At 33.3% G+C, this 27856-nt stretch overlaps 3 protein-coding genes across 3 annotated transcripts; 2 read left to right on the top strand and 1 right to left on the bottom strand.

The window, feature by feature from the left end:
- The first annotated feature begins 880 nt into the window (after nt 1-880).
- LOC138336409 (uncharacterized) lies at nt 881-8760 on the top strand. Its single transcript, XM_069285893.1, has 4 exons — nt 881-1226; nt 1533-1787; nt 4102-4573; nt 5904-8760. The coding sequence occupies exons 1-4, from the start codon at nt 953-955 to the stop codon at nt 5914-5916; spliced, it is 1014 nt and encodes a 337-aa protein (XP_069141994.1). The 5' UTR covers nt 881-952; the 3' UTR covers nt 5917-8760.
- On the bottom strand, nt 6710-20624 carry LOC138336405 (alanine aminotransferase 2-like). Its single transcript, XM_069285891.1, has 3 exons — nt 20567-20624; nt 15264-16814; nt 6710-14911 (listed from the first exon to the last, which is right to left on the bottom strand). Exon 2 carries the CDS (start codon nt 16745-16747, stop codon nt 15272-15274), a length of 1476 nt encoding a protein of 491 aa, XP_069141992.1. The 5' UTR covers nt 16748-16814; nt 20567-20624; the 3' UTR covers nt 6710-14911; nt 15264-15271.
- An 80-nt stretch (nt 20625-20704) lies between these two features.
- On the top strand, nt 20705-27655 carry LOC138336406 (BTB/POZ domain-containing protein 6-like). Its single transcript, XM_069285892.1, has 3 exons — nt 20705-20748; nt 22535-22804; nt 23360-27655. The coding sequence occupies exons 2-3, from the start codon at nt 22548-22550 to the stop codon at nt 24468-24470; spliced, it is 1368 nt and encodes a 455-aa protein (XP_069141993.1). The 5' UTR covers nt 20705-20748; nt 22535-22547; the 3' UTR covers nt 24471-27655.
- Nucleotides 27656-27856: the final 201 nt, after the last annotated feature.

The raw sequence follows: 27856 nt of genomic DNA, 5'->3' as shown, positions 1-27856 counted from the left end.
TGTTATTAATCTTATTCATCCGTTGAATCCTGAACAATGCCTTCGCCATTAGCCATCAGGATGTGCCATCAGGACAACTGCAATATAATATTTTCAAAAATATCTAAAAATATATAAATGTAATTTCATATTATTTTTATTCCCTTTTCTAGCTTCTCTGATCAAGCCCCAACATAACTTTATGTAACTCTTTTTCTCGAATTGAACAATTTTACGTAACGCAAAATTATATATAAAGTTGCTTATTTCTATACAGTTGTTGGCATTTGTCATGACAATTGCTATAGTTTGATCATTGATAGACGTGAAGAGTTAATTGTTTCCTATAAATGGAAACTGTACAAAAAGAGACTTCAATAGCCATGTTTATAACACATGTATACAACTTCAGCAAGTAAATAACCAATAATCAATGAATTTCATATTTATGCTGTTTGTATGTATTTCACGTTATAACTGACCAGTTATTTGATGTTTATATTTTTTCCATTTGAAATAAGGTCATTTAGTTTAGTATCGTCAGACCACCTACACACAGATATCTGTAGTTTACGAATCCGCGGGCAACACATTGACAAACCATGCGTAGCTATCTGGGGTGTCCGTGTCCAGCTTTTACGGCCGTCTCCTAATCTTGATTGTATCTATGGAAGGCAAATTCACCATGTTCGTCATATACGTATATAAAACAATGTGTATTGGAAGTCTTATGATGCGATTTGATATCAGTTTTAATGTTTATGACAATAATTCACTTTGACCCTGCCGTCCTTGAAAGTATGTTAACAGCCAAAACTAAACAATTTAAGTTAATAGTGACAGTTATCAATACAACGCAATATTGGGAGGATGTAGAAACTGTGGGATCATATTTCACCGTATCCACCAAATTCATGGAAATAATTCGTACATTACATTATTCCTTTAAATATAAAGTTTTAAAATTGTAAAAATGTACAGTGATATATTAGCATTCGCAGTGCCACTTGTTGCGATACTGGATGTGGCTGTTGCCGAGGCAACACCTATTTGTCCGGACGATTCGGTCCGTTACGTCACGGACGCTGGATGTAGGAACGTGTGGCGCTGTGTGTGGGGACAGGTGTCAAATAATCCTGTTTTTACATGTGGACAGAACATGGTCTTCAACGAGGCACTTCGCATGTGCGTTTGGAAGGGAGAGAAACATGATGACTGTTCGACATCCACAGTGACCACAACAAAACGTAATGCCACCATAACACTTCCCTGTGATTTAAAAATTCAGCATATGAGGAAAATTTATTTTCAGTTTTAACTTTTGTTTTTGCTTGACATAAAGCTATCAATAACGTATACGTAAATTAAAAGTAGCTGTTTGATCACATTAATTTCAAGAATGTGTGAATGTATATATAGGGACATTGTGTTCCCGCTGTGTGATTTTGTACACACTATGAAGAAAGTCAATAGTGAAATGTCAGACACTTGATCTTGAAGCGCGGTAACTTTTTGTCCTATTGCATAACTTTCTCTATTCTGCTTTCCTTTAGCGCCAGTACCAACATCGGACCATACAAGACATACCAGATGTGTGGACGGTTCTCCTGCTGAAGCCCATGAGACAGAGTGCCAGTTGTTTTACGATTGTGCCATCCAGGCTACCTCTGATGACACCAAAGGACAACCTAGTGATGGCGCTATCGTCCGAGAATGTGAATACCCACTGTTGTTTTCTGATGTCACCAAGAAGTGTGAAATCTTCCTAGAAGTGAATTGTGGCGGCCGACGGGAGCCTGTTGATAGTTGTAAGTAGTCCGCAATTATATGTACTAATACTGAAATACAAAGTACTGTTTAACGCGCCCCATAGAATATATTCTTAGAGGAATTGCTCCATACAAGCATGGTTAACATAAAAGCGAAATCCAATCCCTATATTTACACTCATACGACTTTTTTTATTTATATTTTATGCTATAAAATCGTCATTTGAATTTGACGTAATTATTCAATAAAAGTCGGTCAAAAGTGGGAGGAGCTTACTCAATTGAACAGCGAAAGATGACTCTTCACGTCAGGTAGAATTATTCATCCGCGACGACAATAAAGTTCAATATTTCATTGGAAAAATAAACTTGACAAACAACGTCAATTTCAGAGAAAATTTTATTTCATCAGATCAAACCTTTAAATATATATTCAATTTTGCTAGAAGTTAATATATAGCGTAATAACATGAAGAATTTGTACTCGGCCACATGTGTGAACTCGGTGACCGTCTTTGTGCAGCGAGGCGAAGCTGACGCACGCTTACACACTGGAATTTGCCGAAGTTGTCAAAACACCGATGTTCAAGTAGCTCAACGTGTTTGAGATTGTCGTCTGACTTGACGATATTACATCCTTGGGTGCCATGTGATTATATAATCTACGCTTAGATTCATCGCCATCTACAGACGGAATATTTTCACTTGTGTTCGATGGGTACAATGTATTTGTGGTGACGCGTAATTGTCAACACGTTGATTACTAGCAGTGCATGTTTTATAATACACATGATTAAATTCTCAAAGAACAAAGACAAGAGGATATGTTTATTACTGACCTCTGTCAGAGGGTCTCACGCCCGTCCACCCCAAAGACGCGATCGTAGGACGAACACAAACACAAAGGTAATGTTTACATTTGACAGCACTGCACGTCGCCCCGGTCGGGATGTTTTTCCCGTTTCTTTATACAATTGTTAATTCAAAAATGTTGGTATCATATATAAATATAAAACATATATGTATTGTTTACATTTTTCCAAAATTCTATGAAAAACAACAATATACACGTAATGTTGCGTCAAAATGTAAACAAATCCATGTGTTTCTTTTTTTTAAAGTAGCCCCTTTAAGTTGCATAGAACATTTTCATACGCAAGTTCAGAGTTCAATTATACTCATCAGTCCATCCTCCAAATACAAAAAATGTATGACAACATCCATTTTCATTGAGTTGGCCCCCTGTGGTCCACTCCATAGACGCGATCGTAGGACGAACACAGACACAGAGGTAATGTTTACTTTTGACAGCACTGCACGTCGCCCCGGTCGGGATGTTTTTCCCGTTTCTTTGTACAATTGTTAATTTAAAAAATGTTGGTATCATATATAAATATAAAACATATATGTATTGTTTACATTTTTCCAAAATTCTATAAAAAAACAACAATATACACGTAATGTTGCGTCAAAATGTAAACAAATCCATGTGTTTCTTTTTTTTTAAAGTAGACCCTTTAAGTTGCATAGAACATTTTCATACGCAAGTTCAGAGTTCAATGTTACCATGCAGTTATGGTAAACAAAATCGGCTAGTAATTTGCGTATAGTGAACGAGCCTAGCGCGTGTAAATATATATTTATATCATTCTCTTTTTCGGCTTTGTAAAGTTTAATTAGAGTATACAGTCTCTTTAGCTTAGCAACCTCGGCAATCGTATTTACAAGCTTTATTACGTCAAAAACAAAAACAAGGGATGTAAATATGAAAAATTGTTCTTCATTTTAACAGCGAATAAGGTAGTATATATGGACAGTCAACGAACATATTCAATTTACATTAACGAGTTTTGTTATCACTTTTACTGTTTCAACGTATGATTAGAATGCTTTCTTTCGTGGCTTTAAATTTCGCGATTTTCATTTCACAACAAGTTCGCGAAGATAAAAATTCGCGGATATAACAATTGAATAATCATTTATATCAATATAGAAGATGTAGATATTAATTCGAGAGGATAAACTTTCACGGATTTACGTTCGCGAAATTTGCGAAAGTTAACCGCACGCGAATAAAAGTTGGCTTACTATACAAGTCGTGTTGTTTTATAAGAACATATATGCTCACAAATATGTATTGGAATTTGGTAAACACAAATTGTTTACTTCTTTCCGACCATGAATGATAATCATATAGAGATGATTTCTATGTCTAATGTCTATATAATTGTTTTCATGTCATTTGAATGAAAATGAACCCATAAATAAATCTAACAAAACCCCAACCACAATAAAGATGCTAGCGAATAATTAACCTATCATATAATTTGCAATGTTTTGTTTTTAACTCCAGGTGACTATCTGAAAAGTAGGGACTGTCAATCCTCAGAAGCCTGCCCACCTTGCCCAATGCGGTTCCCAAGTTGTAAAGGTCTGTCGAACGGCCCACATTCTGACGTCATCACATCTAATCCATCAAACTTCATAGTCTGTTATAACGATCGTTTGGTTGCCCAGGGAAACTGCGAAAACGACCGATTTGGAGAGAAAATGATTTTCTACGAGAACGGTGGTCTTGGAACAAGTGGTTCCTGCTGGAGTGTTCACGACATCCCACAAAACGATGGTGGTCTACTCCCAAAGTGCCCAAAGGGAATCTTCTTCAAGGTGTTTCCAGACGATGGGGGAGCATGCGATAGGTTTTATGAATGCGTTTACGCTATGGCATTTGTCAGGCGTTGTCCTGGCAATTTGGTGTACGACTCTCGACTTAGTGTCTGCAACTCCAAGGAGTACGTGTGCGCCCCGTGCGGTTCCCGTGTCTGGTAAATAATACACTGTCATTGTTATAATCAGCGATTATCATTTGTTAAATTTCAAATTTTCAAGAGTAGATTAACTTTTTTTGAGATACTAATTATATATATAATTAAGTGTAATCATTGGTGTAGCTCAAGATAGTGAAAGTGGTACAGTAAAAGCTACGATATAGTGAAGGGAATTAAGCCAAATTATATGTTTTAATATCTCACTTCGTAGCACAAATAATTTATATCTATGATGAATGAAGCATTGTGTAGTGTACTTATGCGTGCGAAATCCCCGAGCTCAATGCGATATTAGAGTATGAAAAGTAACAGGTTGTATGTTGTATCAACATTAAATCAAAACAATTCAATTCCAAATCTTAATGTGAACAGAATACTCAATACACAAGTAATTTTCTTAAAAAGTTTTTCCTTTAACTATAATAGCTCTAAAACATTATATTTATTCTTTTAATTGATGCATGCTGTGTGAGAGTCCTCCTGTGCGAGGACAATATTGTTCGGGGAGTTGACCCCAGGGCACCCCAACCCTGGCAGCTCTCACCAAATTACTGATGTGTATATACATTTGTTGCAATGCCACAAATTTATATACACGTCATATACAGCTGGGGGGATAAAATATTTGTACTGTGAAAAAAAACCCAGGTTGTATGGGGAAGTAGGCAGATGTTTACTTTGACGACAGGATGTATTGAAATCAAACCAATACTTAAAGTTATATGTGCCGTAAATGGGCAATAATTTTGACATGCTATTTTTTCATCATTAATTTATTAAAAACCATAAGGTTACATGAATAAAGCTGTAAAAATCATTCAAATGGCTTCAGATGACTTATAAACGTTAGTTATAACACAGAAATTTTGTGCTGTAAAATTGTTGTTTTTATGCCTTAAATATGTTTAAATGAAAACATACCTGCAGAAGTCACTTAACAATTACTAAAAAACATTGTAAAAATGTGTAATGAAATTGTAGACTACAATTTGGCTTCATGGTCTCACCGTATGTACTCAAATGATTTTTGGCAGTACTGCCAAAAATCATTTTCAGCTCTTATTTGTACATGTAAAATTAAAACCTATGAATTAAAAGCACTGTAATTTTCAAAAAGTTGGTTATTTTTTGTGCTGAATAACACATTAAAAGCTCATCTTGATTCGTGAGTGTGAAAAATACGGCACATATAACTTTAACATGCAGATATTTATTAAATCAAACCAGTTCTTACTACATAATTGTCTTATTTTGATTTTAAAATAATAAAAAAAAACATTCTTCTTCGTTTAATGATGAAATTATCTCAAACTTATTATTATTTCAGTACGAACATATGAAATAGTGATGCAGTGTGGACTTCTTTCCTCCGACATCCAGGAAAACCAGTGGTTCTTAATGAAGCATATTGTCCTTATAATTAATTTGCAAAACACGTTCGCGTATCAAGGATCAAACTTAACTCTTTGTTTTCGAAATACATCGTACTATATTTACAGACACCAACTATGCGTTTATATAAATATGCGAATCACGGTAAAATAATACTAGTATACAATGTATATCTTAACTTGAATATCCACTAAAGCAGGCGGAAATATACAGATTTAGAATACTGTATTATACCAAACACATTGCCTTCTTCGAATATTCAGTGTGATGTCTTTAATGCTGAAAATCGCCACAGTCATTTTATCATGGAGGCATATCTGATATCCTTATGAGCAATATCAACAAGTCAATACAACCATGTTACTCCGACCTATACATGGAAATACGGACAAACAATGCCGTCTTACAAACATAAATATTTTCTCTAACTGTATCCTCGTTCGAACTCCTTAGGAGTTGTTCTTGAACGATAAATGATAACGGATATTCAGATAAAGCATAGCCTTTGGCATGATATATTACAGAATTATTCTATTTACACTTGCGAGTACATGTAAGTAAATACTAAGTATTCATTGTTACGTCATCATTTATGAACGAAAATTACACCGGTTTTCCTGCAAAAATGTGACGTTGTGCTCACTAAAACATGACGTAACAATCAATACATACCGGAATGGGAAAACAATATGAAAACACAAAATATCAATTATTCGTAAAAAATAACAATCATCGCGAATATTGGATTCTTCAACGCTTTATTTTCAAGCTATATATCAGAAGCAAAGGTATAATACAAGGCAGTCATTCATATTGAAGTACAATTATATACAATCATCAAAAATTAACAAAAGGCTCTTTTACCACAGTTGACGCTTTACCATGCATTTTAAAGAGACATCGTTTAATTGTACCCTTTATTTAATCGTAAAAATTAGGTTAACAAAATATAGCTTAATAAATTAAACAAAAGATCATAGATGGATAAGTTTAAATGAACACAAGAAATCTAAGTGACTAAATAACTTATTAATAAACACCTCAAAATTAGCACTCAAATAAACCTGGAGTAATAAAATGTGTGACATATAGTCAAAACACAATTGAAATGTATTCCGGCATTGCACTGCAGCACTTATATACGTTATAAACACAATGGACATTGATATCAGTTACAAATTATGTGAACAGTATAAGGTTTTTAGCGTCTCATAATATTATTGAAAATATTCTTCTTGGTAAAAAATATTCATCATGGCAAATGTTCATTTAGAATCATATTCGAATTCCTTGTATTATAAATTTACGATTACCTACAAAACATTATCTTTAAAATGTATCATGACATTTTCGGAATTCTCCTTTCATATGAAGATGACTTTAATCTGACAAATTTAACATTTTTGGTAAAGAGGAGTTCAGTGAAATTTATGTATATGTGTGTGTTAATTCTGGGATGTACAGCAGACATTATCTTTAACATTGTTCTTCAATTAAGATTAAAAAAATATTTTTTAACATTGAAAAATAAATTCCTCGGTAACAGCATATTTAAGTATATAAATTTATATCAATGCTTATATTATATTGGCAACATTGATTCCTAAAATAAGCTGCTTTATCGAAGTAGGAATCGTACCTTTAATTATTAAGATTGCACAATGAATTATATCTTGCATTTAAATGGGGCCCAATGTGGAATGTTGAACTTAGAAAATGTACAAATATACTTTTAGACCCGTAAAAAAGTAATATTCATAGTAATCTAAATCTATTAGAGAACACTGATCAATGTTTAAAGTGAAAGAAATATATTTCTGAATTTATAAACTTTCAATTCTAAATGAAATTTAAGATACATGAATAAGATTCTCGGTTATTCTCGCCTACTTTACATATCATTAGAACAACATATACACAACAGAAATGTGTACCTATATACAATTCATTTAAAAGGTGGTCGTATGTGATGTAGATAGTTTGGTTTATAGATATTTCGACAAATTAAAAATAACAACATTTACAGCTATCGTTTACAATGTATATATTACTTCAATAAAAGAGGACTAGAGAAATATTCTTAACTAACAACAACTCTAGACAATTAAATGTTGATGGAGACCACAAAGGCACTACACTAGACTATTAAAAGAAATTATCCCGTTCGAACATCAACGGGAATTACATATTCTTTACGTGAAATCACATATAATCACATTTCAATACATCATGTTGAAAGGAAAGTTTTGATTTTATGATAAGAAACATAAATATCCCGCACCTGAAATACGTTGCTATCATTGACGATTGGTTAAAAGTTTGTAATTTACCCCATTGGTATATCAAACTCAGTGTAGATATTAGATTAATAATCCAGTAGCTATATAGGTTATCTTGAAAGAAATGTAAATTTAAACGAACAACTCAACCTTATATTAGTAAAGCAACCTTACACAAACAACGACAATATTGCATGCATCTATTAATGTGGATTGTGGTAAAATTATGTAAACAATGAAAATTAAATGGGTTGTCTTTTGCCTGTAATAATATCGTTGGTATTTATACCTATATTTCAATATCAAAACTAAGGGGTGAAACTAGAAGAATGTTTTACTGTTAAGACGACAAACGGCTGCTAAAGGTAAAGTACTAGGCAGCTATATGGTTTAGGTGTTGTTTTTTTTCACATGTACATGTATATGGCCGAAGTCAATTATACTCTTTGTAGTAGACAACGTAGTTAACTTAGTCTGTGTTATAAGTAAATTTTATAAATGGAACTAAAAATATTCAACTCGATGTGTTTTATTTATTTTCCGGTAGGTGTCAATAATAATGTTACGACTGTGGATTACTTTGTAGTGAGAGCGTCATTTTAAATATATAAATATGCATGCCTATCGATATTTTGAAATTTGGCTTTCCTCAATGTGTGTCAATAATGTCACGGACTATTTATCACAAAATATATACAAATTGAATCCACGGTCACATTGAAATACTCCATGCAGTTATTGAAGTTTGACCCTATTAAAATAGCTGTAGTTTGACCCTATTAAAATAACAATGAGTCACGCTGCCCATGTTTTATCTTCAATATGTTAACAAGATCATTTAACTCGCCACTTTCTCTCATACTATCATTGTTGAACAAAGTCTACATCTTAACGTCACCTAGTGCTTATATACACCTAATGCTAATTATATAACTTGTGCTTATACCATGTGCAGTACAACTAAATATAATAATTTCGTAGATATAATATACAAAATAGCACTTATTTCACCATCAAATGAAGAAAATTTACAAAATCTCTACATTTTTTTTTATTTTTTATTATTCCCAACTCTACCATATGATACGTTGTCATGATTACGGCCTATGAAAAGAAACTTATTTTTTTTAACTGAAATATTTTCAAATCAATATTTTATATGCAATAAAGACATTTTTGATTTTACATTCAGATATCGTTTTTTTTCTTTAAATATTTACATAACAGTTTATATGTACTCGATTAATAAACAAGTTATCAAATTTTTAGATGATACGTTATTAATATCCTATTTACTTTCCTATAGAGATTTAAATCTTTCTTCTTATACGCGTATTTACAAAACAGAATATGTTAAATTGTACGTATACGTGTAGACGTATTAATTAATCACAGATACAAATATTATTTGTTAGATGAGGCCTACATCAATGCTAACTATCAATACAACTGTTTGAAACAATGCGTTCACAAAACCAGAGGGGAAATTGGATCTCTTCAGCTAACAAAATATCTTCATTATTAAAAGTAGTGTGGGAAAAAAATCGAAAAAAAAAAATCATATACAGTAGTAACTGATATCGGACTAATTCTGTGACTAGCTTGTAGGTTCAGACCAAACCACCTTAACTATAAAGTTTATACATTTCGTATATAATATCTAACAACTAAATAATAACTGCAATAAATTACAGGGTATTAAATTTGCAGTCATAACAACAATAACAATAACAAATAAGAACCTACTCATGTGGGAATGGACTTAACAAACCGTAACGTAATATGTGCTTTTTTAACAAAATGCAGGTAAACGATACTATAGCAGGACTTATATCACAGTAAGTGTGTTTATTATGAGGACAAGAGAATATCATATTTCAAGCATAATACAGTTATCTTTCCTTGTGAGTTGGTATTGGGATGTCTTAAGCTTGTGAGCAAGAATATGTGTCTTCTCTGAAAACAATTATGTTATACTCACAAACATATGACATATATCTTGATAGCTAGTACTACCTACACACATGCATAGATATTATGTAATATGCAAAAAAAGATTATAGTTGTAATAAAACTGTTATAATCATAAAAAATCAGATAATAGCACTTAATTAAAAAAAAAAAGATCTCATACAAGCTTACAATGGATCAGCTTATGTGTAAATCTGATTAAAAGCACTTCTTTATGTACATGTATAAATATAAAAGAAAAGGCTAGTGTACAATATGAATTAGAAATATTTCTTTTCTAACATTTCTCTTTGAAACTTTGTTTTTAAAATTTCGAGGGGAAAAACAAATTGGTTTTGATTTTGCCTACTACTCTCAAGACAGATGTACTCTAACTAAAAATAAATAGCTTAAATTTTTAGAGAAATGACTGACCTGTGATATATTCTACATTTTTATGTCCATATTATCATCTTATGATAAAGAACTATGATAAAAAGAAGTGGTTTCTCATGTTTTAAGAAATGATGTTCTTTCTAAGTTTGTATAAGGTGTGAATAGTTTGGCATAATTCCATAAACAACATTGTACTATGTTTTCAATTGTATTTTAAACAAGTGCATTATAACTTAACCACAAATGACATTGTTTCTTAAACTAAAATATGGACCAGAGTATATTAAACATTCACATTTACAGATCACCTAGTAAATAAACTGAACGGATACAAATGGATTTACACAGTTTTAAAGCATAACAATGATCAACAGATACACGTAAAACAAAAATATTTTTGGTTGCAATTAGAAAATAAAAGGGAAGAGACAGGTAAACTAATACTAATTTAATACAAAAACAGAAAAAACAGTTCTGCATACTTAGAGAAGAAAATCCAAAATACTGCATCATCAACCTGCATTTCAATCAACTTGATTCGGTGCAATACAATTGTTATTGATTTAAGGCTTAGGAAAAAACGAGAGATTTTTTGAAGTGACAATATATTTATGTTGACTTCAATTGTGTGAATTAAAGTTGTATTGCTGCTAATTTCACTGTAACGATATGTAACTTAAACATTTGATATTTAAACATTGACAAGTAACTTGATGATTTAGCTCCCCAAAAGCATAAGTCGGCCTATAAGAGAGCCGAAATCTAGGAATCATATATTCCTGGTTTTGAATAAAGCGCCTTCAATCACCGCCATGTTCAGTGACTTCGGGTTTTGTCGGATTCCTAATCGTATCATGTGACTGATGTTCGACACGACCTGCACGTGGTCAGCCAGGTAACTAGCGTAAGCACACATGTGTTTGTTTACGTTTTCCTTCTGGCCTATATGAGCAAATCATGCTAGTATATGTCCACAGATTGAGTATTTGAAACAGCCAAATTACACATTACCGTAAAATGTTGTGTGTATCAATATTGTAATGTGCGAGCATTATTTTCTTTGTAGATAGAGTCTGATGAGGTCGACCACATATTTTGTTTATGAAAAATAATTGATATTTTCTCTTGGTTTCACAACTCTCGTTTTACTTCGAGATTGTCGCGACGATGTTCGGAAGAGTTCGGAATGATTCGGCATCTTTCGAGCCTATTTTTCACGTGTACACGTTAAAAAGATTTTTTACTTTTATAATTAAAGATACTTCCAGTGCTGCAACTTTATAAAAAGTGGTAAAATTAGAAAGTTTAAACCTCAGACAGACGGAGAAAAATATGTATAACACTTAAACAGTTTTCACTATGACAAAAAGAGCGAAAGTTATAGACCATACAACTTTAACTTTTATCTCAATACATTAATGAAATGATGCTGTTTATATGCAAAAAACACATTGCTATAAATTTTCAGAGTTGTTTTAGAAGATTTATATTCAGTGCTTGCAATATTAATAAATATACAAAGTATAATTTTGCAGGGTAAAATACTCTTTCTATGTATTTGCTAATTAGGGATGGGAAACACTTAAAATATCATTGATAATTATCCTTGAAATCCAAAATGGCATGAAATGATCTGTTTAAATATGTGCAATAAATATTTGGATAAGTCCATCTCTGTTTAATTAAATATTACATTAATTTATACATCAGCAATTATATATTAAATAAAAAAAAAATCCCAGTAACCAAGTACATTTGTAAGTCCCTAAATGCTTGGACGTGTAATCCATACCGTGAATTATAAAAACAAAATACTTTGAAGTTTAGGAAACTATTCATAAAAATTGTATAAACTTGAATTATATTCCTTTTATCTGAACACATTCTGACATAATGAATTAAAATACAAGAATGTGCAGTATTTAAATCAAACTGGTCAATCTTCAGGTGTATTTATACACACACAAATGTTAACGTGTGTAATAGTTTAATTTGGGCAGTTAAAAATTAACATGTTATATAATACATATGTAACATGTATTGAGGTATACTAAAATGAACCAATAAATCAATTAAAACATCGACAAAACCTATCACTGCAATTAAAATCAAGGTAATTATAATTATATCTTCTTTTGATTTGTGCATCAAATAAACTGGTTTAGCTAAATTAAAAAAAAAGTGGTGCACCCGTCTATAAAAACATAATGCAAATATGTAAAACATTTGGTCAATAAAATTAAGCTTACTTAAACAGGAAAGACTCAAATTATAGTTACATATTATTAATTGAAAATACCAGACTACTAAATAACATGGTTTTTAAATAAAAATGAATAATAGAGTTGAATAAAGACAACTTTTTTCTCCAGGAACTCAATGTATACATTCTCTTTTGTACATTGACAATTTCATGTCTGAGGTAATTCAGCTCTAACATAATATAACTGGTGCAATCCTAAAAACAAAACTATTCTCAAAAAGTTAAATAATGACTATCAATTGAACAAATCAGCACCAAATTAATTATATTACATAAATGAATTACAAGTGGATTAACAAGAGTCTTCAATTTTACTATAATGTATGAACATTTGTATCTACCCATGAAAGAAATCTTGCATTTTAAAACATTGACTACAATGTATTTCAATGCATTTTCCGATATAAACTATTATTTAACCACTAACTTGTTAAGATATAAAATTCTTATAATTTTAAAGAAAACAACCATCTTGATTATTGGCAAGAAAAGTGAAATTATTCCCAAGAGAACCATTTTACCATACTGCCAGCCTAAGATTATTACACATATTCAGCAATACAACTAGTAAGCAATATGTTTGTAACTTCATAAAAAGGCATGTGAATCCTGCAATTAATAAGAACTCAAGAAAACTGTGTAGACCAAAATAAAATTGTATGTCTTTGACTAAATTTTCATTGAAACATAAAAAATTAAAATGGAAGGTGCCCAATAGCAAAGGCACATCTAAAACACTCAACTGATGTATACAGAAAAATCTAAGGATCTGAGTTGAACAATTCTGCAGTTATAGCTTGGAAAGTCATCTTAGACAGATGCCTACAATTCAATTTTGCTTTTAACTGCCACAAAAGAAATTTTGGTAATGGTAACAAATGCCCTATAAAATTCTAAAGATCATTCTAATAAATAAAGCAATCCTGATCCTTCTCTACCAAATGTTTGGTCATCAATGTGATCAGAATCTCATTTGCTAAGGTGTATAAGACACACATCAAGCTTTAGGATAATTTTTACAAATTGGAATTGTTGAGAAGATATTTGGCTTCACTTGAGATCACATTTCTGTTGCACAAGTTTAGTTACAATAAACTAAATCACAGTATAACACAGCAGGCTTCTATTCATGCCAGGAACATTTTGACTATGTCCGCGTTAGACAAGTGGAAAATTTGCATACAGTTTGATCTGTACTATATGTATAACTTAAGTTTCTTTGGAAAAAAATACAGGTTACAGAAATGCTCATGAGCATTTGATATAAGCCTACTTCTTAAAGCAGTTGTGATATAAAGATGTCAAAATTGCCCTAAAAATCGATAATCATAATGAACAAACATTATTCTAGCTATTACAGAGGTTCTCTGTCAAATTAAAAACAAAAATTGATGCATAAGGTGTCTCTTACAATATCCTGTTATACAGGACTAATTCATAACAGTTTATCAGTTCTGAGATAAACCTATAAAGGCAAAGTTGATTATCTGATATTTTAATAAATGAAGATGGTCATGGACTGTAAGATTTTTATGGATGTAAACAGTTAGATGATATATATGGCAGTAAAAGTTTGCCAGATTCTGTTGATCATGAACACAATGAAATATATAGGGAAGCAATATTGGTATGGTATCACACTGTCACAATAACTAACAATATGTGCTAGCTGCTACTGTTATTACAGACTGTTCATTTGAACAAGTCTGAACTAACATTTTTCTCTGTAGGAATAGACATATATCAATTAACTTAACAATCAGAAAATGACTTTCAGACTAGATTGCCCTAGATAGAGAAAATCATCTTATTGACATCTCTTTAAATGTATAAGACACATATTATATGCACAAATGGTGCACTGAGAGAAAAATATAATAAACAAACCTCATTGAAATCAAGCAACACCTTACTACCTTCCAAGGTGCTTTTTGGTCTTCGTTGGTGATGAACAACATTCTCTGATGAGAAATTACAGCTGCTAATGGCAACCGGGTATGACACCTGCTGATTTAATGTCATCCTAATTTCTGCGTTCTGTCAAAGATATGATCACTGTAAGAAAAATTAAAATTCTTTCAATTAAGAGATACCATCATCAGAAAATATCAGGTGTGAAATACATATTCTGTTATCTGTATTACAGAGGTTGTGTGGCTAATATTTGAAATGTATAAATTTGACCAAATTATATTAATCAAAGTAACTTTTAGCATTGTTACAGAATTGTAACTTGATACTTCTTTAATTGTTCAGTGATTTTTTTACTGTCTGTTAACCAATTTTCTAACAATTTTTTTCTGTCTATCTGTTAACCAATATTTTTGGTCTTTACTCAAAGATTTTTTATTCATAAAATGTTTTCCTGAAGACGTTCATCACTGGTTCATATTTTTTAATACCTTACCTTCATATTTACTGATACTTTTTCAGAAATTTCATGTGGAACTCCTTAAAAAGGCCCAGAACGCTTTTAATTTCTCCTTCTGGTGGCAAAATTGTCATACGAAGATGGTAGGTGCCCTCTTTTTCTCCAAAGCCACTCCCTGGTACAGTACAGATACCGGTTTCCTCGAGAAGCTGGAAACAGTAGAAGGAGTCCGGTGTCTGCCCTCGAGCTTTAGCTTCCTCTACAGCTTTGTCTGGAAGGAAAATCCTAGGAAATGAATACATGGCTCCTTGTACCTCATTACACTTGATACCTTCGATAGAATTAAACAAGTCTGTCACCATCCTGGCTTTTCTGGCAAGGCCTGCCAAAACTTCTTCCTTCTCTTTGGCGTACAGAGCTCCTGAGGGCTCTTCCAAGGTTGGGTAATTACAAACAATGCTCATGACAGCCTGTCCAAGGATGGGTGGGCAAAGTTTGGCGGAAATAAACTTCAGAAGGCATGCTTTCACATCAGGTGTCATGTTAATTACTTCAAAGTAGCCACCTCTTGAGCCACATTCTCCAAGATAGCCCTTAGAGGCGGACATGAAAGAGGCTAGCTCAACTCTGTTGTAGGGAGGTCCCATCTCCATCAGCACTTTCTTGAAAGAAAAGAAAGCTGATCCTTTGGCATAGATGTTGTGCTGATAAACCTCATCAGCGAGGATCATCAAATTTTCTTCTGATGCAAATCGTATGACATCCTGGATGTTCTGTTTGGTCAACACCTGGCCAGTTGGATTTCCTGGGTTAATAACACAGATGGCACGAGGCACACACTCCCCTCGGCAGGCATTTATTGCTCTCTTCAGTTCATCTAAATCCAGGGACCAGTTATTTTCTTCGTTTAGATAGTAGTGTATAGGGTAGGCATTGTACTCTGTCAGGGTAGCTGAATACAATGGATATTGGGGCACAGGTATCATGATCCCTGCACGATCTTTACCGTCTTTTCCGGTCATGAGCATTGACAAAATGGTTTTGATGCCATCACTGGCTCCTGTGCAAAGGATCACATCCTCTGGTTTGCTGGGAATACCATCGCGCTTACTGATGTAGTTTGCTATGTCCTCCCGGATGGGATCAACACCAGCACTTGCACTGTAGGACCCAACACTTTCTCCGCGACAGCCACCAAGAATCTTACGGGCACGGCTTTTGGCATCCTCTGGAAAGTCAGGTGATTCAAGCAATGGAGGATAAGAGCAGAGAGCAATGACCTGGCGTAGAAACGTATTTGGAGTCTGGCCAGTAGCATGGCAGTCACCAATGTTAGCCTTCATTACACTGGTAAATGGCTTTTTGACTCCTTTTTTCAAATCTTTCTCAATCTCTGTTGCTCTGACTACAATTGGGCCTCTCACAGCATACTGCATCTCTCTGACACGAGGATTGACATTATTCATGGTAAGGACTGGTGAATGATGGCCATTACCATTAACCTGACTGTCCCCCTGCATGGCTGTAAGTCTGTATCTAGGCGATAGGTCAAAAATCTGTTTTAATGGAGTTGTCTCTGGCCTGTTTCTGAAAAACACAAAATACAAAACTGTTGTCAAAAGTTGTCAATCACCAAATATATAGATTTACATACAAAAACAAAGGTAATTTGTCGTGGTGTTAATGTGAACCATGATTTCCAGAAAATTCTATGAGGCCTTATATATACGTATACAAAATCCTTAAACATACATAGATTATATGCACATGTAGATATTTAACACCAATTTGCGACAGAAACCCACATACATTAGATCTACCTGACAACTACTATCTAACTGCATCACATTACATGTATAATTCAACAAAGTGTCCAATATATATACTACAGGATATACTGTACTTTAAGGAGAAGACTTAGATAGGCCTTGCCTGCTGTCTAACCCCACTGACTGTAAATACTATGTCAATAAAATATGTTGAAATTGAAATATATACTACATTGTATTGATGTCTTGTAAGTTATGCATGGATGGATAAAAGTTTATTAAATTCAGTGATGATAAACATGTACTTTGAATATTTTGACAGTTATTTATGTGTATGAATGTGATCAAAGGTATTAGCACCTGTTTACACAAGCTATATACTTATGTTTGATGTTTATTTCAAGGTCTAACATAAGTCAAGATATTACTGTTGACTTGTTAATTGAGATGTTTGTAAATGTTGGCAAAATATGCAAAAAAATGTACATTGCAGAAAACAAGTCAAGAGTGTTCGATATCAAATTACGTATACTGACACTAAATAATCATGCCATTTATAATATCTAAAAAAGATACTAGTGTCTAAAACAGGTACATGGAGCAATTATTTGACCAGATTAGACTTAAAGCATATACACTTCAAGTCCTTTTTGACATAGTGATACATATGCATGATATATCATGTAAAGCTAATAACTGTAATTAGTTAAGCACTTTAATAGCGAGATCACCCACTTGGTCAAAGGATACAGTCAGATGATGATCACAATTATTGTAATGTGTACATATATAGTCATATAACTACAATATTGCACTGACTGTAGATCACATGAAATGATTAATTGCCACTGATGTCCATGTATATTGTGTAGTTTTTTCCTGTCACATATGTCTTCCATGAAACCTACAATTTAGCCTCAAACATTTATTTTGTCAGTATAAGGTATGTGAAATGTCGTTGACCTTTTCTTGGCTGATTATACAAGTTGGGGAATTTCGTGAAAAACATGTGTTAATTATGTAGCCCCTGCGAAGCCAGGTTAAATAAAAATTACATAGGCTCCATTATCATTATAACCTCATAACCTCAACAAAATAAAAATCTTTTCCTTATATTTCCAGTTTTTCACGTTAATGAATATTATTAATTCTCGTGACAGTTGCATAGTTTTTTCATTAAAATTCCCATATTTTGTTTGTCAATGAATTCAATCGAACAGCTCATTGCATGGAATCGAGTTATTCATGGAATCGAGTTATTCATACATGTATGTTCCCACCAAAAGTGGGGTCATGACCCCACATTGTTATCAGTTTTCAATTTTGACCCAAATTACAGTCTAGATGCATTCCTGAATGCAAATTTTCATAAATTGATGAATCCAAACTGAAATAATCTCATATATAATGCACTCAAAATATGTTGAAAAGTGCAATTGACCACCGCTCTTGTAAATATAACATTTACCGATTTTAATCGGGTTGGGAGCCACGTACTAGTCCAATTGGACTAGTTCATTACAATTAGCACTAGTCGAGCTGTAAAATTACTAGTCATGGGAATCGGACTAGAGCTCTAAAGTCACAGACTGACGTGTTGTACTATCATATAGTAAAGGGCTGCCGTGTTGTTATCCTTGGCAGCCCTGATTCTGTTGTGGGGGCCCGCAGATATGAGCGCCCAAGACACGAGCAGTATATAATCTATGGGTGTGGGGGATTTACCTTCAGGGAAAATTTCCATTGTTTATATTCAATTTCTTGCATTCTAGTGAATTTTAGTACTGAATTTGCAGATCTCAAAGCATACAGTTTTCCTTCCATAACTAAACACTAACATAACAGGCAGTCTACAGGGCTACCGCACTTTGACATTCTGGCAGCCCAGTTTTTTTCAGGCAGCCCCGGGCTGCTGTTAGTATGGACCCCTTGTTATGTGATTGATTCGAAATAAATCGTTTATTTTTTGAAATAACAAAAGACACAAGCTTTAGCAAGTGCCTTGTGTAAATATTGAAAAATAACGAAGAATGTGGAATAAATTCCATATTCACCAACCATGTTAAGTTGTACGTGCCACATCACAATTGCATCCACTTTCATATTAGCTGATATGGTAAGGATAACATATTTAATCAAAAAGTATTTGCTGACATATGCAAATAAATAGGGATAAATTTTCATCATCAAAAATATGTTAATGAATATTAAAAAAAAATTTAATTAAATAAGATTTATCCACCGATATCAAATTTATTTAATTTTAGGATAAACTATATTATTCATCTAACCTCTTTTTTTTAAAATAAATTTTCCTAGTTGCTTCAACAATACATAAAAGACTCTTTGTTGGGCTATTTAAAAGCATGTATATGGCACTGTGCCGTCTCCTGCCCGCAAAATAATCACCAAAGTAAGTATAGTTCAATTATGTCCTTTTAAGACTCATTAATTCTACCAAACTCATCAGTAAAACCTTTTCCGTCAAAACATGTTACATTAATTATTAGTATTTTCAGATCAGTTAACATACACGTGTATACATACCAGGGGTTTCAATATCAGGCATGAGTACCCGGTACTTTTTGCCGGTTGAACCTGGCTGTGGTACTGCCTGATTTGGGCTAAATTATATTACCAAGGTAGATAGCATATACAGATGGTATAGAAAAGCATCCCCTGAAATTGCAATTGTATCGCCTCTCCTGAAAGTTGATGAAACCCCTGACATGCACACAAAAAAATGTCATATTTTGATACAATGACCAAGCATGACATATCTGCATTCCAACAACAGTTAATTTGGACATCAAACAGTGATCACAACATAGTATGATATCACTCGATAATTGATGATGTTGATAAATAACGACGCTCAAATGTACCTGTATGTGGTGTTGTCAGCGAAAAATAGTTTAAAATTGGTAAAAGTCACTGTGTCACTCAGTCATTCAATCAGAAATGAGAATGCATACATAGCTTATACTGCAAAATGTACACGCATTTTAAACAAATTGTTCATCAGCATAGATTTACGTTTATTTGATAAGATCTGAGAGTAGAAATGAACCATTTATGTAATGTCTACTTTTTGGTGGTACATTATTGTATTATCAAAACAGTAACATTTTCACATGTATACGATAAATAAAATCATGTAACATATATGTGTTAAATGTAATCGGAAACATACATGTATACAGTGTATAAATTTCTGATATAATTTGAATAAACAGATGTTAGGTAAGTTAAAATCATTCTAATGACCCATATTCCCTATTATTTTCAAGCTGACAATGTAGGCAAGAACGACCTTATTGACAATAACGGCAGTCCCAGTACTGTCGATGTATTGTTAGCTTTACCAATACATGAATCATTCTACATAACAACATAATGAACTTTTCAGTATCACGCATGCGGTCCCTGATCAGCTTTTTAAAACAAAATCACAGAATGATGACACACATGCCAGCATCTATCGTGTTCAAAATGATTTACAGATAGCGTTAAGTGGTTAGATACAATAAAATATATTCAAAAGTTTCTTGTAATATTGCTCCCACCTACCTAAAGCGCGGCCAGTGCCTGTCCTTATCGCCTGGGTCAAGGTCCCGCGCCCGTACCCTTTACGTAAGACATATGAAAATACCCGAGGCGTTCCGATTTTTCCCGAAATTGTCAAATTTTCCAATTAGAGTTATTCCCCTTGCACAGCAGGTGCGAAGCTGAGAGAATCGACACGGATTACAGTAAGTATGGACTTTCGATTTGTCTTTTTGGCGAACTGTGAATTGACGGTATGTCACAGATTTCCGTTAAGATAACTACTAAATGCCGTTAAGTTTATTTGTGAGATAATCCAATACATCATGAGTGCACAAATCAACAATGCACTTCGACAGTACAAGTAATAGTACAGTTCACAAAAAATCTTTACCTTTAATAATTTTAAACTCTTGCTATCAACATGAACCTTATTGTTTGTTCAATGATGTCTGTGCAAAGTTGACAGATAAAGACATACAATAGCAGAATGATCCTTTAGTAGTATGTAGGTAAGTGAGTAAGTCAGGACTGTAACCAAGTGTTTTTATCAGTTTATTGAGATGTCACATGAATCCTCATACAAATACAATGTATATTAAAATGTGTTTACACATGTACCCCTAATGCCCCTTGCAAGTTGGCAACAGCTCCCATTTACCTTCATTCCTATTTAACAAAAAGCAAAACATATCGAATAAGATACATAAAATATATATAATATTTGGATTTGGTTTTACATGCCAGTCTTATATATATATATTGTACACCTTTATGTACAGTATATATGTATAGTATAAGCCCCCCCCCCCCCCCCCCCCAAAAAAAAAAAAAAAAAAAAAAAATATGTATGTTTCAGGTCCCCCTACCTACCATAGTTTTTCCTTCCGACCCTGGCTATTTTATCACACTTTTTCAAAACAAAAATGTAGTGTGTGAAGTTTTCAACTTAGATTTTTACGCTTGCTTTAATTTATCCAGATAAAGTTCAATTATGGTAATGAGAAGAAAAGACTTTTAGCCAGCCTAAAGCCTGAAAGACAAGCTAATTCACAATTTAGTAATACAGCAACTCAACCCCTCCCCCAGCCCTCTTAAGAAAAATGAAAATTTAAAAAAATTAAATTAAAAAAATTCCCAACCGACCTATACCCTATTTTTTTCAGTCATGTAACCTGAAACATGCATTTTTTTAGCCTAACATGGACAGTGGACACATCCTCAATATTACAGAGGTAACTATCACTCAAATTCATGTTATAGCCTTCCCAGGATATATCTTGGTAGAATTGAAGGCATTTCAGTAGAAATAACTATCCAATCACAGGCTTGCTGAGACCTTCTTTGAATATTTACAGCGATGATTTCAACTTCAAAGCCATATACATTGTACTGTTTGTACAACTGCTTGTTCATCTGTTGTTGGAAACATTACAGCCTTCAGTTTTTCTACAAAAATGTACAACATATTCCAGAGGTGTATATAATAACAGTGATAGTTACCCCTGGGGTATCAAGAATGCCAATATCTAAGAATGGCAATTTTTACAGGAGATATGAGACTTGTATACATCACTTTAAAATTAGACAGCTGGTAATTTTAAACCTGGGGTCTCCTGCATGGACAATTTAATTTATTATGTTTGACTAAGCTGAATGGATATATATAAGCTAGAGTTGATCCAGTTGACTGATCATATTACCTCTAATAGACTCATCTGACTGATCCAGGAACTTTTGTGGACACAGGTGACTGGTCCATTACATTTTATGGACACAAACTGTGGTTCATTAGCAGTTGTAGATATTCTGGTTCAGTGTTATCCATTCACTGCTGCAGTAGACCCATCTGTATTATTCATTAACTTTTGATTTTGTAGACCCATCTGAGTGAATAATCCATTAACTTTTAATTTGTAGACCCATCAAAATAATTCATTAACTTTTGATCTGTAGACCCAGCTGAATGATCCATTATATTTTAATTTGTAGACCCAGCTGCAAGATGGCAGGGGTAACTGTTGAAGACTGGCAGTCAAACAAGAGTACATTGGCTTGTAACCGCTACATGCTGACCAATCAGATAGCATGTGATGTGAGTTTTCTGGTGGGAGAGGATCGAGTTCGTATTCCAGTACACAAATATATCCTGATCAGTCGGAGTTGTGTGTTTTACTCCATGTTCTGTGGACCGCTAGCTGAGACAAGCTCCGACATTGTACTGCCAGATATAGAACCAGAGATATTCAAGGCTCTATTAATGTGAGTCCCAATTAAATTTCTTTGATTCAGAGAGTGCTTATCGATAAAGTTTTTGTGCGGGATTCCAGTCTTGATAGTATATCAATTGTCTTCTTTTTTTCTTTTTTTAACAAATGTTTGTAATTGTACCGATATACACATAGTATATATAAATGTTCACTTTATGTCGACCTCGTTATGAATTAAAGTGTTAATATGATCTCTCTCTTGGGTGGGTCCCTTTCTATATATATCTCTAACCAGGGTATATAAAATAAATTTGCTTGGGTGGGTCCCTTAATATATCTCTAACTAGGGTATATAATGTTATGAATTGGCTTACAAATTACGACCTAGCCATCAAACCTATACACTGTAAATTTATTTTTAATCTCTTATATTATGTTGAACCTTCAAAATGATTAAACGACACACAACTTACAATTACTTAATATAGCTAGGGTTAATTTTTCATGAGGACATCCATTTAGTATTAATATTGTGGTTTGTTAGACTAATTTAAAGCATTGTTAGCTTTAATGGCATAATCTGATGTATTCTACCATTATTTATCAGGTTTTTGTACTGTGAGGAATTGGACATACAACCACACATGGTTTTACCTCTGCTGTATGCAGCCAAGAAATACTCTGTCCAGGCCCTGGTTAGAAAGTGTATACAGTATCTGGAGCTGGACCAATCATCAGAGAATATTTGTGCCATCCTTGAGCAGGCCCATATGTATGACGAAAAGGACCTAGAGAGGAAGTGTATGGATTACATATGTAGTCATGCCAAAGATGTTGTACAGTCAGAGGATTTCCTCGAACTCAGTCCTACGTCTTTGATGTGCATCCTCAAATCGGATGAAATTCAGGTGGACGAAAAGACTGTTCTTACCTGTGTGGAAAAATGGGCGGATAGGGAATGCGAGAGAAAAGAATGGGAGATAACTCCAGCTAATGTCCGTAAAGCCCTTGGTCCTTTGCTTTATCAGATCCGATTTCCTCTTTTGGGAGAGAAATATTTCACAGATATAGTAGCAGACATGGACATTTTAAATGACACAGAAAAGGTGGAATTGTTCAAATATTTTTATAAGACTGGTTCTAAGGTGGAAACCTTTGTCACGCGTAACAGATTTGCAAATAGCACATCCTCAGGTAGCGATTCATTCCATAGCGAATCTGATACAAGACCGATACAGACCTGCATGAGGTACCGTACGGTTTATGAGGACGGGTCTTGGTACTGTGGCGGAGAGCCTGATGCTGTGGCTTTCACGTGTAACAGGACTATACAGTTAAATGGTGTACTAGTTTATGGCTCTTACATAGGCGAAGGTGTGTATGACGTCACCTGTTCTGTATATGATAGCTCTGAAAAAGAGATTGTGACACGTCGTACGTCATTGAAGACAAGCGAGAGTCAACACACATATCCAGTCCTACTGGAAATGCCAATTGAGATACCCAAGACCAAAAAGCACATTCTTGTTGTGAAACTTATAAGCTCAGAAGGACTGGACACATACCAAGGAAAGAATGGCATGTCGTCCGTGTCGGTGGGATCTGTTCAGTTCAGCTTCAGTAAGTCTAAATACAGCAGGAATGGAACAGATGTGAAGATAGGACAAATTCCAGGCCTGTTGTTTACATGCAATGAGGAAGATATTGAAGAATTTTGAACAGTACAGTATGTGGAGATTCATTGACATTTGAATACAAACCGGCATACATTAAACTCTTCTAAAACTTCAGTATTTCAATATGGGCAGATTGACATGTACAGTATGTATAATATATGTTTTGTCATAATAAGTATAATTGTATTCCTGTATGTGATTTTTTTTCTTCATTGATGGTTGGGTGGTTGGGACGAGTGATATGAGATTTACTTTAATTCTATTGAAGCTAGATCTATAGGATGTATCCTGAAGAATTTTTTGTTCTTCAGTGGCAAAGTTCAGGCGAAAGATCCTGGTGATGCCAGGAAACAAGATCAGGATGATGCCAAATGGTTTCCTGTTGATAAAATTACAACAGATACCTTCTATCTAGATCTCTATTTACATGTATGAGAAAGCAATAGCTTTAAAGGTATGGGAGTGGAGTTATGTTAATATTAATATAATCAAATATAGATTAGAAACTATGCATGAAAGATTTGGTTGAATATATGTGAAATTATGTGAAAATATATCAGCATATGAAAGTTATATCTCTTACAGAGAAAATCATGAGATACTGACTTGGAATAACTAAAATATAGTAAATAGAGGTTCAAAGTTGCTTTAGAAGACTTAGCATCAGCTTAGCTCGATTATAAAGGTTTGATGCTAGTTTTGAAAAACTCTGCATTGATGTAGGATTATTAATGTTATTTTGGGTGTGGATAATCTTTTAAAGGCCCACTACCTTTCCGCAGCAAAATTTAAAGGTTTCTTAAAAACATTAATAACAAAAGAAAATATATATCGATAGCTTAAGATGAGGTTACAACACCAAACATATGCAAGATTTCCTGTCTAATGTACGATAACAGTGGAGATTCATTTCGCTGTTTTGCCGTCTGGCGCAGTGATAGTCAACTACCGCGCGGAATTTAGGACGACGGCGGGAAACATAAAACGACCCGCATTATGAAAATTAACATTTTATTTATTCTAATTAAACAGTTCTGAAGGTGATGATAAGTCTGCTAGTAAACATATAGTTAATAACTTCTGCGACTCTACAAAATTATTGATCTCGTTTTACATTCCTATTTTAAAAATTAAAAGCCGTTTCGGAAAGGTAGTGGCCCTTTAAAGAGAAAAAACAGAAATTTGAGAAATTCAAAAGGTCTAATGGACAAAACTGTTCTTAATTAAGGTTGTGGTGAAAATGTTGAAATACTCTTCTTAAAAAATTCATGAGAATTTCAAGAAGCTGAATGAGCTAAATATGATTGCATGGTTTAAAGTGAACAGTCGGGCAAGGATGGCTAAAGTCGGTAAAAATGGTGTGAATGTATCCAGTATGATTTCTTATGAAATGGAAAAATAAAATCTCTCGCCAAAATCTGCCTGTGTACGAAGAAATTAATTTAAAGTATAGGAATCCTAATACGTCCTCCCGGCTGACTATATCCGTGGTTACATTTACACGCAGCCTCGCTTTCAATGCTTTCAACTTTTCTTTACTTTAATGGTCAGAACTGGGAAACTAAGCAGAACTTGGCCGTCGTATTAATATGTGAGAACTTTTGGAAGGCCAATGAACGCATTTAGACTGGTTTTCTTTGCCCGACTATTCACTTTAAAGCTCATGTTATAGGCTTTTAGAAGCAAGCTTTGCTGATCCCAAACAGTTCTTGTTTGGATCAAGGTACATTTGCATATGTACAAATGTAAGTGTCGATTATATGTGCAGTTATGATATATTGAATTTCCTTCTTAAAAGTGAAGCAGTATGATATTGTTACCCACCTATTCTAGTCTACTATATGTATATACTATTTACTATTTTGCCAATAAAAATTTCTAAGAGGTCTTTATCAGAATATCAAAAAAATTCAAACACATTTAATTTCTGACTGATGGTAGAAATTCAAAAGAAATTTTTTTTTTTCAATCTTGGAGAGATTCAAAAATTTATTCCATTTGCCATAACAAAAATGTAGTTTATAAATAGTTTAATGTATATGTTGCATGTATATTAGTAATGCACATAAATTATGATGCTTATTACCTGTATATTTATTATCTGTGGTACTGTAGTCATCACAATAAGTGCCCCATCCATATAAGTTCCACTCTCCATTTTGAAGACCTCAAAATTACGAATCTCAAATTTAAGTTCCTGTATTGAAACTATATAAAATGTGAATATAACATAATTACTTCATTTTATTTCTTAAGCTTGCAAAGTGATTTGTGGCTAATTGGATGCAGTATTTTATGAAATGTCATCAAGTGTACTTTATACATGTCTCCTAAATTTTCTTAACTTTGTAAGCACCATGGGCATTTATTGGGTTGAATACATATCATACATGCTTTAGATATTGTAAATAATGTCTGTAAGATGACTAATCAAGTGATATGCATTAAAAATAATGTTACTCTTTACAAATTTACAAAACTTTATGAGACTGTAATTTAAGATGATGTTTATTTGCTGGTTATTATTTTTGTTGAGATTGTTTTATATCAATTAAATTTATTATGGTTGTTATTACTGAATGTAAATAGCCACTTGACGAACCGAAGGAAATTGAAAAGTTTGTATATATCATGCATCGTAGATTAAGTTGACAAATCATTAACACAATGTTGGAATGTACTAAATGTATATATGTGTTATTACATGCATTTCTTGTTGATGAACTTTCAGGGATGTGTCAATATTGTTTATATCATGAATGTGTCTTGCATCAGTGAAGTCAACTGAACATTCAATCTAATCTGCATTATGTATTTGATAAAGAACTCTCTTGATTTTTGCATTTGCACTTTTGTGAAAAAAGTATTTATTCAATTGTTACTAGACATTTATATATGGAGTTTTAATAATTTTATTCAAATAAAAACAGATAGCAATATTCATGGCATAATTTCTATTCATTTCATCTTCATTTTTCTGCTTAAATGACGCTAATACAAATGTTTAGCAGATGTGAAAGAATTAAAACAGAGGAGGGCTAAGGGGCACTAAACAAGTCTCGTCACAATAATTGTCTTATGGTAATATATGTTTATTTGTCTGCTTTGTTAAAATGACACATTCAGAAATAACATGGTTGCACTATAAATGTTTTAATTTGAGAATATGTTATGTGTTGAAAACTGTTGTCTGTTTTGAACAAAATTAAAGTATCATTCAACTTTAAGTGTTTGATTGTTGTATAAAGATTATTTGACCAATACAGGTATAAAAGGTGTCTGGAATTGTCTGGTTTAACACCTGCGGAATATGGAGAAAAACATTAGGATCATACACATGTACATTTATTAAGATACTTAAATCATTTTAAAACAGTTGAAAAGAGACATTTCTGATCCTATCTATATTCTAGTTTTAAGTAGTTTGA

This window comes from Argopecten irradians, chromosome 12 (genome assembly GCF_041381155.1).
Source record: "Argopecten irradians isolate NY chromosome 12, Ai_NY, whole genome shotgun sequence".
In the NCBI taxonomy this organism is placed as follows: Eukaryota; Metazoa; Mollusca; class Bivalvia; order Pectinida; family Pectinidae; genus Argopecten; species Argopecten irradians.
This window is presented reverse-complemented; position numbering and strand designations above follow the sequence as displayed.

Bases quoted from the DNA above. Each gene is read 5' to 3' on its own strand.
- LOC138336409 (XM_069285893.1), top strand. From the start codon at position 953: ATGTACAGTGATATATTAGCATTCGCAGTGCCACTTGTTGCGATACTG. The intron at 1,227-1,532 runs GTAATGCCACCA...GCTTTCCTTTAG, and splicing joins CACAGTGACCACAACAAAAC to CGCCAGTACCAACATCGGAC. The intron at 1,788-4,101 runs GTAAGTAGTCCG...TTTTAACTCCAG, and splicing joins ACGGGAGCCTGTTGATAGTT to GTGACTATCTGAAAAGTAGG.
- LOC138336405 (XM_069285891.1), bottom strand. From the start codon at position 16,747: ATGCAGGGGGACAGTCAGGTTAATGGTAATGGCCATCATTCACCAGTC.
- LOC138336406 (XM_069285892.1), top strand. From the start codon at position 22,548: ATGGCAGGGGTAACTGTTGAAGACTGGCAGTCAAACAAGAGTACATTG. The intron at 22,805-23,359 runs GTGAGTCCCAAT...ATTATTTATCAG, and splicing joins ATATTCAAGGCTCTATTAAT to GTTTTTGTACTGTGAGGAAT.